At 46.2% G+C, this 20049-nt stretch overlaps 1 protein-coding gene across 1 annotated transcript; it reads right to left on the reverse strand.

The window, feature by feature from the left end:
- Positions 1-587: 587 nt before the first annotated feature.
- WDR3 (WD repeat domain 3) lies at positions 588-20028 on the reverse strand. The gene is made up of 26 exons (XM_036389296.2): positions 19788-20028; positions 18230-18439; positions 17703-17821; positions 16674-16752; positions 16246-16341; positions 15010-15123; positions 14199-14300; positions 13981-14078; positions 12950-13045; positions 12373-12603; positions 11541-11634; positions 11109-11210; positions 10341-10426; positions 9791-9926; positions 9028-9084; positions 8247-8347; positions 7992-8103; positions 7743-7877; positions 6419-6469; positions 6146-6211; positions 5247-5339; positions 4645-4692; positions 3190-3233; positions 2607-2735; positions 2034-2127; positions 588-1415 (listed from the first exon to the last, which is right to left on the reverse strand). Exons 1-26 carry the CDS (start codon positions 19956-19958, stop codon positions 1260-1262), a joined length of 2820 nt encoding a protein of 939 aa, XP_036245189.1. The 5' UTR covers positions 19959-20028; the 3' UTR covers positions 588-1259.
- Between the last annotated feature and the right edge of the window lie 21 nt (positions 20029-20049).

Genomic DNA, 20049 nt, shown 5'->3' on the forward strand with positions numbered 1-20049 from the left:
CGGAGAACCACCTGGAAATGGAGCACAATGCTCCTGTGAATCACCCAGACTCTGAAGAGGCAAGTGAACAATCATCCCCTGACAGTCACTTACAAACAACCGAGGTATAGTTGTTACACCTGAGGTGCTGCCTGGAGAATGACCAACTGAACCGCTGGCCTTTTGCATAACTGCTAGTAATAGACAGCCTGAGTCAAAAACAGCAGTCAGCCACAACTGGGATGCAACTAAAAATCCATGTGAAACTCAAGTTAGAAATTCAGCTTTGAGTACCTAAGTCAGACACGTGAGCCCAACACTCAGCAAAGTATCTGGAAGCAGCCCCCACGACATCCCCCAAACCAGTGACTTGACTATTGGTGAAAAAGACACAGCATCTGCTATAAATTAATAACAGCAGCAGAGACTTGTTCACTCCATTCTGCCCCACTGCCCCTGCTGTGAAAATAAATCATTTTATCTGACACAGGACAACATTGCAACCAATCAGTGCAATTTCTAAAGCCTGGAGCAAGTAAAAGGCAAACAATCCAGGCTTCTCACACTTGGTCTGCCAGCTCTCCAGAAAAACACAATCTGGGATGGCCTTTCATTTGCTCCCACTGATTTTATTCTCTGTAAAAAATCCTTTGAAAACAGATACACAGGCCAAGGCAACTGAGGATTTACAAAAGGAAATACCAGGACAAAACACTATGAACAAACTTGTCTCACAAAGCAAATATAAATATGCCTTTAATAGAGTGCAGCCATGTTCCTCCCTGTCCCACTAAAGAGTGAGTGGCTGTAGATCAAGTCCTCACACTTCAGCAGAAATCACAGAGCTTTTTCCAGAGGCCACAAGCCACCAGCAAGTGTCAGTGAAAAATCCTGCCAGGATTTTAATCCTGGATAAAGGCATGGTCTCACTAGCAGTACCTGTGCTGGATTCCATCAAATGAATGCTGCCGGGATGAGCTGATCCCAGAATAAATCAACTCCATTTCTAACAGGCATTCCACTAGAGGAAGAGCACATGCCTTTGCCAGCCACCTCAGAAAGAGTCCAAAGGCATCCATCTGCAGCAGACTGGAGAGTCCATCTCACAGACAACCATTCTGAGTTGGGTTTACATGCTGGGTTACACCACATGTGGAGGGGACAGACTTTGTCCCAGCCACGGGACATCATCACAGATGTTCAGCCACAAGAACACTTCCATGGTCAGCAGTGAGGCTACATGAGTCCATCCAGGTGCTCTGGGTCTTGGGCAGCAAATGCTAGAGCACTGCAAGAACCATCTTTTCTTTCTTCTTCCTTTTTCTCTTCTTCTCCTCAAAACGTTCAGTAGCATCAGCAAAAAATGTCACCTCCTCCTTGGCCTCAATCTCCCTCTTCAGGAACTGAAGCCCTGCCATGTTGAATCCCAGCACATCCTGCAGAGACAGACCAGCACCACACTGTGAGGCACATCCCAAGCTAGCTAGGGTGCAGAGTCCTGCACTGGCCACCCTCTACTAAGAGATGATGAAAAGAAGACAATCCACAGATTTAAAGAAAGCAATGTTAGTTTAAATGTAAACTTCATCTGACCAGGAGAACAGCCAGTCCTGCACTCAGTTCCCCACAGTCCTCTCTTAAGAGCAGCTATAATCCACCACATTTTCTGAAAGAGAAGTTGCTGGCAGGCACCTGAAGCTTCCTCTGGGAAAATGCAGAGTCTGCATTGAGGTAGCAGCCCACAGAAAACCCAAGAGAAGCAGGGAGTTACTTTACCTCCCACATATTTAGAAACTAGCGAGCCAAGATCCAAGCACATGTATCAGGAAACCAAGTGCAAATGAGGCAGGGAGCACAAGTAAGCTCACCACTGGGGTATTCTCACATGAGGAGGAATATAGGGAAAAGGCAGCCTATTTGCAAAAGAGGATGGTTTAAATGAGCTCAGATCACCAACCAGCTTCCCCACTGGACACCACAGACAACTCATGCTCACAAACATTGGCTCATCCCATTATTCTACATCCTGGAAAAGGGGAGGATGCAACACTCACCCGGGCCTCACTGACTCTGGAGATGGTGGTTTTCTTCAGATTTTCTATCACTGTCACCAACATCTGGTTGCTTGTGATCTGCCCAAAATGTATCCTGGGAACAAAACAGACAGTGTATTGCAGAATTGTTATTAGAAACATCACAAAGACCCTCTCCTGAGCCTCTGTATGTTCTGGACATACAGGGTTTTTTTTAATCAGTCTTCCCCAGACACTGAACATGGACAAAATTATCTGGAAAAGCTGTTTTCTTAAGTTTAACAGTGGTTCAGGGGGAAGGTCTTTCTGAGAACACAGGCTCCACAGTGACTCTGTGCCACCAACAGTGCCTCATCAGACTTGATGTGGGATCTTCTCATCCCAGTGAGACTTGAGCCACCAGGACCAGCATTCCCATCCAGGCATGTCAGCACTCTGCATCCAAGCAGTTCATTCTCACACACCATTCACTGCGGGCTGCAGAGATTCCTTATCTCCTGCACAGACCATGTGTTCATTCCCAAGGATGCTTCCCAAGAGTTTCAGAGACTCAGAAGAAAGCCCAGATCCTGTCTGGGCAGATAAAGGACTCACTTGAGCAGGAAGAGGAGAGCTCGGCACAGAAGCTCAACATCTGAGCCCTGCTGAATATATTCATTGAAAAGTCTGAGCAGGTCAGGGACATAGGAGAAAGGCAGCACCAGGAGAGACTCTTCCAGCTCACTGAGGGAAAAAGCAAAGGGACACAAGCATTGGTCTCAGCCACTCCACTGCTACAGATGAGCAGGAAACACATCCACATAGGTGGGTTCTGGTACTCAGCTGTGCTAAGCATTTCTCACAGCTGCTTCATGACTGCCCTGCATCTGCACAGCCCAGGCATCTTGTGGCACAGGGAGCAGGTACACAGCCTTCCCTCCTCAGCATCCCCAAACTGCTCTCCAGATACCTTGTACATCTCCAAGCAGCCAACCCACATCCAGAAGCTTCAGCCCACACTTCCCATTCACCAGTTCCATGCGTGTTCCAAAAGAGGCTGCTGGAAACAGTTGACTCCAGACTCTCTAGCACTGCCCATACCTTGCATGAGACTACTCAAGGACCCCAGCCAGTCCTAGGCCTAGAAACCCAACACTCAGTCACAAATCTGTTCAGCAATGAAGCTCTTGGGACTCACCTCGACTTGACCTTCTTGAAAACTTCCAGCACGTAGGCAGAAGGCTGCAACAGAGGAAAGACACCAGCCCTGATTAATAAGAAACATTCCAGGACCAACATGCCCTAAGGTCCATTTCACACAGTTAAAAACACAACATCTCATCTTGTGAGACAGACGCATCAAACTGAATATAACAAAGAGGAAACCCTTTCAGCTTCAATCAGCTGCCACTCTGAGAAGTTCTCCCTCAGCGTTCTCAGGATACTCTACACTGGTGAAGAATATTGTGAAAAATCAAATTTATATTTAATCAGCTAAGTCATCTCAATTTATGTCAATCAATCTTGTACAAATTGGACAAAAAGTTTGGTACAACAAATTATATATAAAAAACTTTATACAAACTAATCTCCCAGACTTAATTCCTACTACTCCTGTTTATCTGCTGGAAGAGTTTGGCAGACAGGAAAGAATTTCCAGAGCAGAGCTGGGAATTGGGAAAGAAAAGTGCCTCTAACTACTAAAACATAGATTTCCATCCCTTCTGTTAAGTCTATCCAACTTATAATTAAATAGACCTATAATCATGGAGGAAGGGACAGAAGGGCTCTTGCAAGGTGATTACAGGTAATTAGAAGGAAGACAAAGGCTGTTTCATCTGGCACTGACATTCAGCTCTGAGCAATCTGATCTAGTGGGAGATGTCCCTGCCGAGAGCAGGGGGGTTAGAACCAGATGATCTTGAAGGTCCCATCCAATCCAAGCCATTGTATGATTGCATGAAAAGGGGAGAGTGAAAAAACAGGGAAATTCCTAAAGGTACTTAAAAAACACAGTCTGGGAGTGCACACTGGAATAAACCAGAAAAACAAAAACTAATCTACTCAGAGTAGTGGACTTTTATTTATCAATGAAATCCACACATCCATGCCTGCCTATTTTGTAATATGTCAAAAACCCACAGAATTTAGTGACAACTGTTGTGTATGACATGAATGAATAAGGGCACCAGCTCTAGCCGGCAATACCCGAGCACTGAACTTCCATTCAGAATTTTCTCAATGTAAACACTGCAGGAATAGGAACAACAACAGTAATTGTAGCAACACCACATAAATAAACCTGGGAAAGGTTTGAACTAGCTTTCCTGTATCTTGGAGGAGACTGTAAACCCCTGGCTCATGACAAGGAACATCATAAAGTCATGGCTACCATCAGGGTTGTTTAACCCTGTTTGACAGGGTTAAACCTTTGTAATACACATGTATGATGCTAAAAAATAAAAATAAAAAAATAGCAAAATAAATTAAAAAAAAAGAAAACCTAAATTATATTCACTTTTCACAAGCGAAAAAAGTTGAACTAAGCAGTCCTGCCCCACAGCAACCCAGCATGTTGGCTCAGCCAGCAAATCAACCAGCCCCACTCAAGCTGAGAATAGACTACAGCCTGTGGCCTGGGCATTCCACTTACTGTAATATTTCCATAGGCACGGAGAATGGGATTGACAGGGAAGGGAACCTAGAGACACACAATGGGTTAGAATGAGGCAGGTGTGTGAGTATAAACACATATTCAGAGCAAACTTTTACCCACAGTAGAAGAGAGCTTTTACTGAGTGTCTTCCTGCAATTCCCACACCTCCACCCTCCCTAGAATGTTGCTGAAGGCCTCATGTGAAGCCATCAGACAATCTCATTCTCAGACATATATGAGTAACTCAAACATGGATGAATTTCCTTCCACTTCTTGTCACTTTTCCCACTTCTATGACAGCCCCTTACTCAGCAAGGAGTGTTGAGATGAAGGAAAAGTTGAGGCTTGAGGATGAACCTGCAGCAGCACACTCTTCCAGGGACAAAACCTATATACTGGTAAGACTTTAGGCATAAAGATCATTGGAGAGAACCCCTAATTATGCCCCATGCATGATGCCATTTAGTTCTCCAAAAGATTTGAGCAAATGTCGGCTGTTTTCAGCTGTTCAGTCTTTATCTGCATGCTCAGTCTTTCCACCTGAGCTGGAAGGATATGCCCAATACACCTTGGGATTTTTACATTCCTCAGTCTTTTACCTCTTTTCCTGCAGCTTTGCATATGGCATTGTGCTCCTTTAGTTTTGCAGTCTCTTCTCTGTACAGCTCAATAGCTTCCATGATCCTCTCAGCCTGTGCAGCACAAGAACAGCACATCAGTGACACCAGACAAGCCAGGATAAAGCTCAGCTGGACACATGGAGGTGGAAGCAGAGGTGCTGACACAGAGCACCACATGTCATCTCCCCTGCTAACCTCTACTCCAGATTGCACCATTACCCTGAACACACAAGTCATGTCCTGAAGATGTCACACACCATTCACATTCCCCCACTGCCCTGCATGCTCTCTGCTGCAGCTTCAGGTGTTGCTTTGACCACCACCCCCAAGCAGTGTCTCTTTGAGGCATGAGCCAGGGTCAGGCCATTTAGACTATTCAGATTTAGGATTTCCTCTGAAAATCAGCAAACCTTTGAAATCTGCAGCCATGGAATTACCCACCCCACACCTTCCTAGTACATCTCCCACATCAAGCACCACAATACATTTCCACCTTCCACAGAACCCCACTGGATGGCACAGCCCTTCAGGGAGAGCCTTAATGCCTTGAGAACACCCCAGCTGCCTTTTGCTCCTTTGGGATGCAAACCCCAGAGGGCAAGAACAGCAGCTCTGTCTGTTCCACATGTGACAGGCAGCTGCAGGAATCCCACACCTCATTCCTCTCAGGAGGAAAGAATTCCTGGTATGTGACTCTCCAGAGTCAAAACCCTCCCGTGTTAGATTCTGAGCAGGACAGACTGCCTGTGCATGCAAGAGCAATCTGTCCCTATGTGACAGCACAGGTTACTCTCCAAACTGATGCTATGACCCCATGAGAGCCCCTGTGAGAGGCTGCTGAGGCACAAAGCCACGCTGGCAGAGCCACAGCATCTTACCGCTTTGATGGTTTCAATGGTCTTCTTTCCTGCCAGCCCTGTCTCTCCTTGCCTCTCTCCAGCCACCTACAAAATACAAAATACAGAGCTGCAGTTCCATCCTTCCACAGCACCACAGAGCAGCCACAGCTCCAGCACCCCCTTCCCCCCTGCACTGCCTCAAAGCAAGAAAATGTTCCTTTCTGCCTGATACCTCTTCCATGCCTCTTACAGAAATAGCTTTTCCAGAGTTTGTACAGTCAGACTGACACACATTCAGATGGTGCAACTCACCACAGGCTGCTCTTCCTTTGCCACACTCTCTTCATATTCAGCTTCTCGTTGCTACAGAGGATGAGAACACAACATATTAACAGCAGTAAGGCAAGGGTGCAAGTCCCTTCCAGACTATTTGAGCAAGACAACCTGGAGGGCTTCATGCAGCCCATTGCAAAACCAGGACCAATCAGCAGAGTCCAACAATGCCAGTGGCAAAATGCCCATTTGTTCCTGGTCTCAACCCCACAGTGAACTTCAGAATCTCCCACAGAGAAAGAAATCCAGGTCTCTGCTCTGGGTGCAGGAACAGCCCTTCAGGATCCCGCCAAGCTGAGACAGACACCACAGCTCAGCACCACACCTTTCACCAGCCACACAACACAGAGGGAACAAATCTAGAAAAGTCCCAGGGTTGTCCTGGGCTGCAAAAGGAAAGAGTCTCTGGTCTGCCATCTCTCACATGAAAGGGCATCAATTATGTTATGCATACTTCACTACTCATGTATTTATGCCCACCTTGCTATTCAAATTTGACCCAAAACAAATTTTTCTGGAATCTGGAAAAGAGCTGTCTCTCCTTTTACCAAACACATGGCATCAAGGTACAGTGTGTGGGTCAGCTCTTGCAAACAGGCTGGGATAAAAACCCCCAAACATCTATTGCAGGTTTCTCATCCACTCCTGCTTCTGCATTTCTGCCTCCTCCCCTGTCACTGTGGATTAAGAACTGCCTTAGGAAGAAGTGACAGGAACAGGCTTCTCTGAGGGATCTAGCAAAAAGGCAGAGTTACAAACTGTTCCAAGGGAATCTGTGATTGGACACGTGAAACTAACACATTGGCCAACCCCAATGGTGGCTCAATACTGGAACAGGTGCTCAGTCTAGAAAATCTATTTCTTTGGAGATGTGAGTGTATGAAGGAAAGTCTTTAAGCAGTCTGATACAGCATTAAGATCATCCTGCAGTGAACAAAAGGTTGGACTAGAGACCTCCAGATTTTCCTTCCTACTGAAGTCCTTCTGAATTTATGATTCTTCCCAATACATGCTCAAATTATATAGAAGGGGCTTCTTCCAGCATACCTGAGCTCTGGGGCCTTGGTACTGAGACAGGATGGACCTCTACAGTTGGAAAAGGGACAAACTGCATTTAACAGGAGCAGTGCTCTCCATCCCTCTCCATCAGCCACCTGCTGAACTGCTGCCCAAATACATTTGTGCTGAAAGGCACACAATAGAATGTCAAAGACTGTAAGCAAGACACATGCAGAAAGCCACTGAAGACCAAGGGAAAAAAAGGTCTGGAAGGTAGTTTTGGTAGGAAAGATGCAACTCTCACCATCTCCCTCTCCTCTTCCAGAATCAGTGGTTCCCTTGTCCTTTCCCAGAGGCGCAGGGACTTGTCATGGGATGCTGACACCACATAGTCTCCATTGGGACTGAGTGCCAAACACCAAACCTCCTGGTGATGCCCCTGCATAGATGACAGAAGAGCTATGACATCAACATCACCCAACTTGCACCCATGAGGAAAATCCTGCTCATGCAGGGAAAATGCTTCCTTTCAACAGACTCCAAAACTTCCTACCTCCAGTGTTTGGATATGCTCAAATTTATCTGCATCCCACTGCTTAATCTTGTTGTCCTTTCCAGCTGTGAAGAAGAGATGGGATTTGGGCACAAACTGCAGATACATCACGCTGGAAAAGAAAAAGGCTCAAATTTACCCACTTGGGGAACACTGCAGAATTCCCCCTGTCTATGCTGGATAAAAGACATCTTGCTGGATCACAACTCCTTGAGACAAGTCCACAATCCAAAGATGCTGTAGGATTTGACTAACCTGTCATCATGGGCAAAGAGAGAACGGTGACAGTCCCCAAAATCCAAGCCCCAAATCTTCACATTCCTGTCAGCAGAGCCAGTTGCAATTAGAGTCCCATCCTAGAGAGCAACAAAGACAGAGGGGGTGTGGGGAGTTAGCTGGCAGCCCCACAAGGAACTGCTGCTGCCCCAGTGATGCTGCACTGCTGAGTAGGCAGACATCTGGCTCCTGAAATGTGGCCCCCTGATCCCTCCACCTCCTTCCCAGTGGCCCATGCTCTGGCACTGGCACAGCCCACTGACAGCACTCTGGCCCTCCTCTGACCCTCTGCAGGTATTTGGCTATATCCTGACATTCTTCTTGGCTTTCAATGAGCCTCATTCCAAAGACACCTCAGAGCGAGATGCAGCCCAAGAATGAACAGGCACAAAGAGGCTGCTTCCTCTCAGCACCTGCCCTCAGCTCCCACTAACAATTCAGGCTCCCCTCACACAGCAACTTTAGCAGAAAGCAGGCTGTACCTGTTACAATGAGTGCAAGGGACCATCACAGCATTTGGATTTCCACTCACAAAATGCCCCAGGGTCAGTTCTGTCATGTCCCCAACTCTGATACCCCTTCCAGTGAGCACAGGACTGCAGAATAAGACAGGGCTTGCTGTGTCCCACCCAGAAACTGCTAAGTCACGAGCAAGGAGGTGACAAGAAAGCTTGATCCTAGGGGCCTTGATGCCAGCAGAGGCTCTCACACTCATCCATACCACCACAGTCCCAAGTTACACAGCCCTAATGATACTTACATAGCAGATGTCCATACACAGCACTGGCAGCTTGTGTCCATACAGAGAAAGGAAAAACTGAAGCAGAAGAAAGATGACTCAGTTAGACATGCTGGGTAGAGAGGTGTGCAAATCTCAAGCTCCAGGCTACTTCTGCTCTGCCTCAGGAGCTGTTTTTCTAGCACTGTCTCACTTTCATTCTTGCCCTGAACACTGTTAGCAGCAGGGTCATGAGGCTAGAACTGAGAAGATGGAAGTAGCCAAGCAAGCTGAACTAGCTCTGTTTCCTCTCTAAGTAACTCTGGTGCCAATCATCAGTGTCAATGAAGTTCATTTCTGTTTCTCTCCACATAACTGCCAGCACCAATCTGTCTTGTGTCACTCCATAACATTCATATGCTAATACACAGCTCACAAATCCACCACACACTGCTCACAAAGAAGGTTCTCCTCCCACAGGCTTTGCCTCTGCCTTGCCCTATTTAACACCACATGAGACACATTCATCCCCCACCTTCACAGTGCCTGACAGATCTGGAGTACCACCACATCTGCAGGGTTTAGAATGAACCTTGCCACCTGTAGGCTCAGAACACTTTTTAAATGAAAAATGGATCTCCCAGTTCCCAGTGTGGAACAACCATGGTTCTGTCAGGTTTGCCAGCAAACAGGCCCCTGAAGGAGAATGCATGTTCCACATAAAATAGACACTTTTCCTTTGTATTCCTGCAGGTTACTGTTACATCCCTTCCTGCACAGCCTCACACCCTGTTTGGTCATGCACCTTGAGTGTGTCAACGTAGAAAACCTTGACGGTGCAGTCGAGCAGGGAGACAGCCAACAGCTTCTGGTTGGGGCTGTAGCGCACACAGAGCACGTCCTCATCCAGCTGCAAAACGCGCACGTGCTTCATGGAAAGCCTGGCAGCAAGAGGGAAAAAACAACTGGTAACCCAAGCAAACAAACTAGGAAGAGAAATGGATACAAGTCCCACACTGCACTCTGGGAAAGGAAGTGAATTCCAACATGCAGCACCTCCTTCCTCACTATGACAGGACTAGAAATAAGCAGGCGCTGGTGGCAGAAGAACTTCACTGCTACATTTACAGTAATGATCTGCAGGCCCAGCCTGATTAGACACTAAACTCACACACACAAAAAGGCATCAGAATGAGCAAGTGCCCTCCTCCACCTAAGCTCAGGTCTCCACAAAACTGCAGTGAGCCCACGCTCTCCTCCATGTGTCCCACGCTGATGTCATGGGCAGTTCTTGCAGTGCGCAGCAGAGGCCAAAGCACCCATCAACAACAGTGGCACAAGGTTTATCTTCTCACCTTTTCTGAACACTGCTCTCATCCTTCACAAGCTCAAACTCCCAGAACTTGACACATTTATCAGCGCCTCCTGTCACAAAGCCATGCTGTAGGGGAGAACAAGAAAGCTGCTGTGAAACTAGTTCCTATCATCCAGAGAAAGACTACAGCAAGGAACTGACAACAGAGAGGAGGTTTTTGAGATGTCCCACGTTCCTACACCATTAATGATTAAGTGGACACCACCAAGAGCATTTGCTCTGATTAGAGCACACATTGCCTGAGCACCAAAAATAATTTCAAAAGCTCTAGCTTGTTTTGGAGGGCTAAGACAAAGATCTCAAATGTAAAACAAAACCTGGATTGAAACTCTGGGATGGAAAGCAGTCATCTCAGCTGCAGCTAACAATATGCTTCTGATTTGTGACCAGCTTGAGACTCTCACTGTTACTGAATAACACACACCAGACCACCACCCTACAACAGAGCCTTCTAAAGGAACAGGAGTTCAACATTTTACATTAAGAAGGAGGGTAAAATCTATCCCATACGTTTTCATCTGTAGGGTGGATGAATTTCAGACAGATTATTTCTTGCTATGGTTTTGATTCCACTAGAAAGTTATTAGACACTATCAGCTGCATCCTCCACCTCTGAGGATGAGAAGTTCCATGCTTCCATGGAACAAAGCATGCAGTGCAAAGAAATTCCATGGTGCAAACACAGTACTATAGGAAAGAGTTACATGAAAAAATGTGCAGATGATGCTTTTAAGGGTGGCTGAGTTACCTGGTCTGGTGAAAGAGCAATAGACCACACTGCCCCATCGTGAGCATCAAGTGTCTCTATCAGACTGCCAGAAGCCAGGTCATACAGCTGCAGCTTCCCTGTCTGGGGAGAAAGACATCACAGAGGCAGAATCAGCCTCTGCTCACAACTATGACAGCTCCTGGCAGAAGAGCAACCTGCCACCCATGCCCCCAGCAGCCAGCTTCACTAGGTGGCTGTTACACACAGCCAAACTCCTGACCTCCATCAGGGCCTTCCCAAAGCTCTACTCTGCTTCCCACCTCAAGCCACAAGAGTCCTGTAATGACTCTGGGAACAGAGCAGTGCTCCAGATCAGGAGAGGCAATGCATTTTCTGTGAGGCTGCCTTAGTGACATTTTCCTAACACATTCCCAGACCTGGGCAGTCTGGAGTTAGAGGGACACTCCTTACCTTGGTCCCAAGGATGACCTGCCGATCCCCAGGGACAAAGAGCGAGCAGAGCGCGTACTCACACTCCATCGTCCGGATGCACTGCAACGTCGACCTGTGGACAAAGACAGAGCCCAAAACCTCTTATCACCCACAGAATCTGGCCTGCTCAGTGACAGATGCTCCAGTGTGGCCTCTACCCACAGCTGTGTTTCAGCTGGGGTCAGAAGATAAGCCACCACCGTCCTACTGACCCAAACACTACCCAGCACTACTGCTAACAATGTTTTCCTATACATGCCTCTGTGCTGTCCACCATCACGACCTATTGCTGCTGTGAACAAGAACAGAACTCATAATTTTAAACAGTGTTTCAGGAAGGGATGGAGTGTAAGATAGTGTACTCAGAGGAAACTGAGCTTGAAATCAACACCACCCAAGAAACACTAGGACAGCACTCTACATCAACACACAACTCTAGATCAACACAACAGCCTACACAGTCTAATACTCGATCCTTCAGATAAGATGCCAAGAAACCCACATGTTCCCTAAAGAACAGATTATTTAGGGTAACAGTTAATATCTCTTATTAAAAATTTAAAAACAGAAAAAACCCATAGCAAAGTAGTCTATACCTGACTGCTACGCAGGACCTTTGTGTTTATACATTCTGTTGAAATTTTAGGTTTATAGTTTCTCAGTTTCCCTAATAAGGAAAAAAGAAAAATAATTTTCTATTTGCTTCCTTCACTCAGTTTTATCTCTTTCCATTGTCTCCTCTTTCTTATCACTTCCTTTCTTAACAGAGCATCCCTCAATTCTGGGAGACTGACACAACCAGACTGCGTACCTGTTCCAAATCTTCACGGACTCTGCAGCTGCTGAGAGAATGGCAATGTTGTCAGAGCTAAAAGCCAACGTCCTGACATCACTGCGGTGGCCTCCAATGGTTATCCTCGACACACGGACAGCCTGGGCCACTTGTGCTGACAGGTCCAGGTTGTACAATTCAATGACATTGTTCTGGAGCAGCAGTACCATCTTCAGCTCTCCTTTTGGAGAGAGAATCAAGTCAAATGACCTGTTTGATTAGATAAAATCAGAGCTGTACACAGGGGCAATATGACCTGTTTGATTAGATAAAATCAGAGCTGTACACAGGGGTAATAAGACAAAGTATTGGAGGGATAAATTATCAAGTGCAACTGAGACAGAGGAATATGGACAGAGCACATCCAACAAGCAAGTACACACTGAGCCACAGAGGTGTGAATGGACTGGAAATCACAGCAGGCCTCTCCCCAGCTCCAAGCTAAACATATATTGAGGGGGAAACTTCTTCCTCCTCTGCCTGCACTGAGCGATGCAGAGCTCTCCCCAGGTGCTGCATAACCACTCATCAGACTCTACAAAGCCTTTCCACTCACTTGATTTTAGAAGAAGCTTTGACGGTAGTGACCCGCTGAATCTCTTCCTGCAGGCTCAGCTGCACACTCCTTTCAGGCTCCTCTTCAGAGCTCTGTCTGGAAATGTCAGATAAGGGAGGAGAGTCAAATGACCCGGCACAGCCAACACAAACTAACATAGCAACACAGAAAACATAAGGAAACCACTTAGCCTGCTGAAAACAACTTCCCTCTTATCCAGCAGTGCTAACCTCATTGAAGAATAGGGACAGTGAAGGGTGGACAGTGAAGTTCATGCCAGTATGCAGACTACTAAAGACACAAACTGCCCTAAAAACCCTCCTCCTCTGGAGCCAAAACACAAGGCACATTACAAAGATGGATACAGAACAGAGAATAGAAGCTGTATTTGAGAGCGAGACCAGCTTCTGCTCATCTCCTATCACTCACCAAAAGCTCTCAGCCATTGCCAAAATGCATTTTCAGATTTGCAGATTTGGACAGATGGCCTGTGCTTTAGTTTCTACCCTGGAGCCAGACTTCTCCCTAAGGGCTGTTCTGAGGCACCTGTTAAGTGCCAGGATACACAGAAACACTTAACACAGAGTAACCAATTAAGAAAACTCTCACCTGTATCTCTGCCTGCTGTAAAACAGGAAAGGGAAGTATCAGATTCTCTGTGACTTCTCAGATGAAACTCTCATTCCTGCACTGCCTACCAAGACCTTACTTTGATGCACCAAGCAGTATAAACACCAGTGTCAGGTAGAGCTGAGCAGCTCTGAAAAACCCTTTTTATATCCATTTCTTTGCACACTTTAGCTTTCTTTTTTCAGAGGGAAGATTCAGAAAGAAAGGTATTTCCTTAGTCTCTGGGAACAGGGCTGCTCAGACAAGCACAAGGATGCACAGAAAGATCAACCCCAAAATACAACAGCTAGCACAAAGAGAATGGCCAGAAGCTTGGAGTTTTCGACCACTGTGTAATGCTACACAATGAAGAGTTTTTCTAGAGCCTTCTGGACACAGACAGCATCCAAAACATTACTTACTTGGCTTTTTTCCTTGCTTTCTTCATTTTTTTTTCCAATTTCTTTTGGATTTCCTCTTCAGAAAGGACAGAGAACACTTCCAGAACAGCATCTGTTCCCTAGAGTCAGAGGAGACAAATTCAAAGGTATGCAAAGCCCCTGGCTGGCCCTTACAGAAAGTACCCAGGCTCTCTACCAGCCTCCTCTACAGCTCAGTAGCAGAGTCCCCCATTACTCACATGGCAGGCCAAAAACTTGCCCATCCGCTCTGTGCCAAGAGTCACCACTCGGTCCCTCCCTTCCCGCATGATGGATCCAGCCTTGCTGCACTTCACAATGCGCTACAGGGAAAGAGGAACAAAACTGGGTCTGAAAGGTCAAATGATCTTCTCAGGAAAACTCAAGAAACCTGCTGACAAGAAAAGTCAAGGGCAGGGGGAAATGAACCTAAAGGGTCCTGGCAGAACAGCTGGTAAGGATAATAAAGGGACAAAACAAGCATCTGTGTGAGCTACAAGCTTATCTCCTGTCAAGCAGCCTGAGATCTGAGCAGTACTCCAGAAAGTTCTGCCAGAAAGACAGATTCAGTAAAGTCTCCTCCAGTAGCAGAAAAGTGGGAATGGCTTTCTGCAATCCAATCTCACACCATATTTCATTGCAGCGCAACTCTGACCTCTCAGTTTCTGCAAAGCTGAGCATGAGTACTGAACTTGGCAGCTGCAAACCAGCAAGGAACTATTTTATATCTGTGATGTTTGATGAAAGAGATCTATTAGCACTGTTTAAATTTATACATTTGCTAGTTCTTCTCAAAGAGAAAGGAAAGAAAAACTGTCAGTGGAGAATAAATCTGTGGGTGTTTTGGCACACATACTTCTGCTGATGTTTGGCAGGTAGATGAGGCAGCAACTGCTGCTGAGGAAGTTGTTATGGAACAAGACAAGAATTATCACATTTTCCCAAACAGGCTAAATATGACACTCGGGATATAAACCATGCAAATGGGGTTAGATACACCAGTTCAGAGACAGCACAGAAAACTGATCTTACTTCCTCAGGATGCTCATCCAGCTCTAAGGTCTCATCCTCTTCAGTTTTTTCTTCCGCTCCAGGTGAAGATGACCCTTTGCTCTTTTTGGATTCTGGTTCATCAGGATCTTTTACCTGCTCACAGGAAAAAAAAAACAACAAAAGGAGAACCTTAAACCTCAAGAGCTATAGTATTGTGCTTTCTGGCTCACAGTTCATTTCCCTGGAGATACAACTGTTTAGCATACACTGGAGTGTCCTACAGAATTCCTGTAGGCACCAAGCACTCCATGTGCTCCCATGACTATCATCCACCCACAAGACTGTCTTCCTCAGCTGTAAGTATCCTAGACTGCCAAGCAAATTGTATTCTATTTGCCATCTGTATGACAGGTGTCTTCTGCTCTGTGGACAGCTTTCCTTATCTCTTCCACACCCAATCCTCTCTCAGGGGAGACATCTGCTGATAACAGGCTACTGAATGTCACTGCATGACTGATAAGAACTATAGCATCCCACTGTGAGATGCTCTGCACGGAGGGAGGAGCCCAGCATTCCTACCCAGATATAATCTTGAGATTCTGGAACACCTGCATGGCTTCTCCACTGGATTTCTGAGAAGAACAGCTGCCTCTTCCACTGGATCTTCAGAGGAAGACTACACTCTTTCTACAGGATCCCTGCTCCAACAGAACCACACCTGGCACTGCAGGAGGACTGCAGCCACAATTCCAATTGGACTGCTACCAGCACCCTGACCCACAGGGTGTCGAGTCGTATTCTGACTCTGTCAGTGTTGTTTTAGTTTACTGCATTGTTTATTTTATCTTTTTTTATTTTCTTCCCTAATAAAGAACTGTTATTCCTCCTCCCACGTTTTTGCCTAAAAGCCCCTTAATTAAAAATTTATAGCTATTCGGAGGGACGAGGTTTACATTTTCCATTTCAGGAGAGGCTCCTGCCTTCCTTAGCAGACACCTGTCTTTCAAAACCCAGACAGTAAGTTAGAAGGCAGGAAGATCTGACACACTGTGGAAATCTCATTCTGGAAGTGTTCACAGCTTCACTTAAAAGCACAAAAGACAGGAAACAGCAAAGCCCATCCCATGAGCAGCTTGTGGACCCCGCAGATAGCAAAGACATTGCTTTGGCTGTTTCCCAGAACATCCATCAGATTTGAACATGTTCCAGTTCTTTCTCAGTTCAAAGACAAGCAGCTGGGCAGGGGGGCTGAGGGGTTACAGGGGAATGTCTTACCTCCTGGATGTAGGTGAGATCCCACACCCTCAGCTCACTGTCAGCGCTCCCAGTGATCAGACGCTTCTCTTGGGACAGCAAAGCCATGCCCCAGACCTGTCCAGAGACACAATGTGAGGAACTGACTCCCTTAACTATCATTAAAAAAGCACAGCATCTTTAAATGACCTATTTAAACAGCAACCAAATAGAGAATGGATCAAGCTGGGATCTCCTCTGGGGACATGTGCATGGGAATTGTCACCCACTGCATCTGATGACAGCTCTTGAAATGTTTGGAAGTTTCTCATTTGCTCACTCCTAAAGCCTAATGAAAGTAAAATGTATGATGGTGCCAGCTTGCAACTCCTGAAAGCAAGGAAAGCCCAGAGTGAGCCCTGACATCCCAGGTCCCTCCAGCCCAACGTTTCCACACAACCTCTTTTTACCTCAGCTCGGTGTCCAACCAGAGTTTTGAAGCAGTGCTGGGTGTCCAGATCCCACCATTTCACCAGTGTGTCTTTGGCACTGGAACAAAGAAGAAAAACTCAGACATAAGGAAAGACTGCAGAGCTCACCATTTTTCTAAGTGGTAGAAAATCAAAAAAATCTAAAACAAAAAAATCTAAAAATTATCAGAACGTATCACAGAGCAGCTGCTCAAACATTGACATTTTACAAGCCAAACAAAAAAGGCACAACAATGCTGCAAAAAGATATCTGTCAAGTCACTGAAGCTGACCTGCAAATATCTGAAATTGCTTTAAGAAATAGGTATGATCTAGCAACAAAATACTACTTTTTCCATCTGAAATAAAAAGCAAAAGAAAGTTGCTTTAAGTTTAAACTGGACTGATCGCATGCACTCTTCTATTAAGCTAGTAAATGGCATATTAAAAAGTAAAACATTAGTGATTGTTGTTGTCAACCTGTTATCAATTGGTATCAATTATCAAATACAAATCAAAGGGATTCAATCAACTTGCAGCTCTTTTGGTTGAATAACTTAAAATCAGCTACAAAAAGCCTATTATCTTTTAATTAATTTGTGTATTTACAGCTTACAAGAAAGCAATTTTTCTGTCACACTGCTGTGTGAATTACAAATACAGAAGGTAAGTCTACTAAATTCTTCAAGATAAACCAAAAAAACCCCAAAAACTGTTACATACATAATGAACATGTTATCACTATTCTTTGTTACAATAATTTTAAGTTGATGGATTCACCAACAGTTTAAACCCTTTTCCAAACACCTTTTTCAGTATGGCCATATCAGTTGGTCAAAGACTTGGATTCAGGCACCAGACTTAAAAAATCCATGGATGTGACAAAATCATATTCAAAGATGCTGGTGGGTCTGAGATATCACAAGACAAGAAGGAAAATACAAACTGCTGTAGCACACAGAATATCTAAATTGCAAGTACAACCGCGCCCAGCTTTCCTGATCAACAATTTCTCTTAGTCTGGCTCACCAAGTGACCAACAAGTTCTTCTCCTTCAAGAAGAGGACTTGAGTGATGACATCCTTGTGTCCCCTCAGGCGGTACAGGCCACTCTCATTGATGACATCCCACACGATGACTTCTGTATCCTGGAACACAGAGAGTGTCTCCATGGGACTGGCCCTTGTCTCTGCAAAACTCCTGCCATGAGACTGAAAAGATTACCTGAGAGCACACTTTCTCACTCTCAATCACAAGGATGATTAATGCAAGGGACACTGCTTCCCCAGAGGTGCAGTCAGACTGATCAATGTACCATCATCCCAGCTTGAGACACTTTTGCTATTCCTGATCTCACAAGATTCTTCACCTTAACAGCTCTACCAATGCCCTACTCCTGCCTGCAGCCCCTGCTGCTCCCCCAGCTCCTCTCACTGCCATCCTCTGGCTATGGGCAGAAGCCACACTTAAAATACTGAACACTTCAGTGCAGGTCAGCCTTCCCCAGGGGCATCTCAGGGTTGTGACAGGGTCATGCTCAGATGTCAAAGCCTCACCTTTGAGCCAGACACCAGCCTGCCACCCAGGTGGTCGTACTGCAGGGCTGTAACTGCAGCCCTGTGCCCGTTGAAAGTGATAGCTGATTCTCCACTTAGGAGGTTGAAGACACGGATTGCTCCATCTTCATACCCAACAGCCAGGTGCAACCCATCTGGAGAGGGGCAGAGGCAACTGACTTGCTGCTTGAGACCCTTAAGGATAAGAACCTGCAATTTTTAGGAGACAAAACATGCATAATGTTGATAAATGACATGTCAGAGACAGATACTTAGCAGAGAAAATATAGTCTATTCTTCTCCTGAACTTCCAACTGAGCGCTTCTGCCATTTTTTAAGTACATTTTTCAACTTCCTGCACCAAATACAGTATCGTTAACCCCATTTTCCAAGGTAAACAGCAGCTAGAAGTGAAACAATTTCTCAAGAAACCAGTGCAGAACAAGCCCTGGAAATCAGAACCTGAAATTTCTGCATCCATATATTATGAACCAGAGAGCAAGAGATATTGTTTGAGAGTAAAAGTTGAAAAGTTTCTTCCTGACTCCATCCTCTCTTTGCCTGGCCTTTCTCAGGTATAGGACAGAGTGGCTCTTCCACAGACTGCACAAGAACTTGAGAATGATGAAAACATTTCCAGAACAACATACCAGCAGTCAGCACTCCAGAGACTGTGAAACAAAACCAGATTTCAGTGTGTAGCAGACAGTACTACTTGCAGTGACTTCTGAATCTCACAGGAGACAGTGTGTGGCAAAGTCCTTAAAGTTACAGCTCACAACCCCCCTATGGGATACAGCTTTTACATGGGATGCCCAGTTCCACAGCCACAACACAAACTCTGTGACATTTGTACAAGAACATTCACACAGCCAGCTAAACCAGGAGCAGCGTTCCAGTTACTGCGACAGCAATTACTCTTCCACAACTGAGGTCCTGAGGCAAATCTCACAGGGATCCACAGTGAGATTCATTTTAAGACCAAGTTGTGATAAAATAAATTACTCTCACTGTAAGAGCAGAGCAGCAGACCACCACTCCTGTAACAACTGATGGCTACAAGTTACTACCAAAGGAAATCAAAAGGTGAGAGTTGCTGCATTCCAGACACCCATGATCCAAATCATCCACAGCCTCCTCTGTTCGGTGTGTGCTGGTGCTACCTGTTGGATTTCAACAAATGCAACCCTTATAGATTCCTTAAACAGAAATAACCAATTACTTTCTTGTAACTAGCAAGACTTTCTTGTAAACATCCAACACTGCAGTATATTTTGGATTACTCAAAAGGAAAACAATGCAGGATCCTTTTAGTCCAGTGACCAGCTTGCAGAACTAGAAGAGACCGGCACCTTGGGCCAGGAGGCAGCCAGAGCTGCAGACCCATTCCATAGCCTAACCTCACGCTGTGCTCAGCCTTCCCAAGAGGCAGGGATGCTGTGCATGTGTCGCTTCCTTCCAAACGCCGCACAGTAACACAAATCGCTTCGCTTCAGGCGGCCTAAAAGCCCCTCACGCTGCACCCCAGCCCTGCCCCGGCACCGCACTCGGGTCCCACCTTCTCTCCTTTCCTTGTGTCCCATACGAACACGTGCTCGCAAGCCGGCACGGCCACGTAGCGGCCCCGCTCTCCGCGCAGCGCCACGAAGGCCACGCCGGCCCTGGCGCTGGCCACCAGCCCGAAGAGCGCGGCGGGCTCGTAGCGCAGGTACTGCCGCGTCAGGCCCATGGCGGCGGCGCGGGCAATGCGGGGAACGAGGGCACGGAGGAGCCGCGGCCGCCACACGTGCGGCGCTCCGGGCCCGCCGCGCTGGAAGTGC

Source organism: Molothrus ater, chromosome 2 (assembly GCF_012460135.2).
Source record: "Molothrus ater isolate BHLD 08-10-18 breed brown headed cowbird chromosome 2, BPBGC_Mater_1.1, whole genome shotgun sequence".
NCBI lineage: Eukaryota > Metazoa > Chordata > Aves > Passeriformes > Icteridae > Molothrus > Molothrus ater.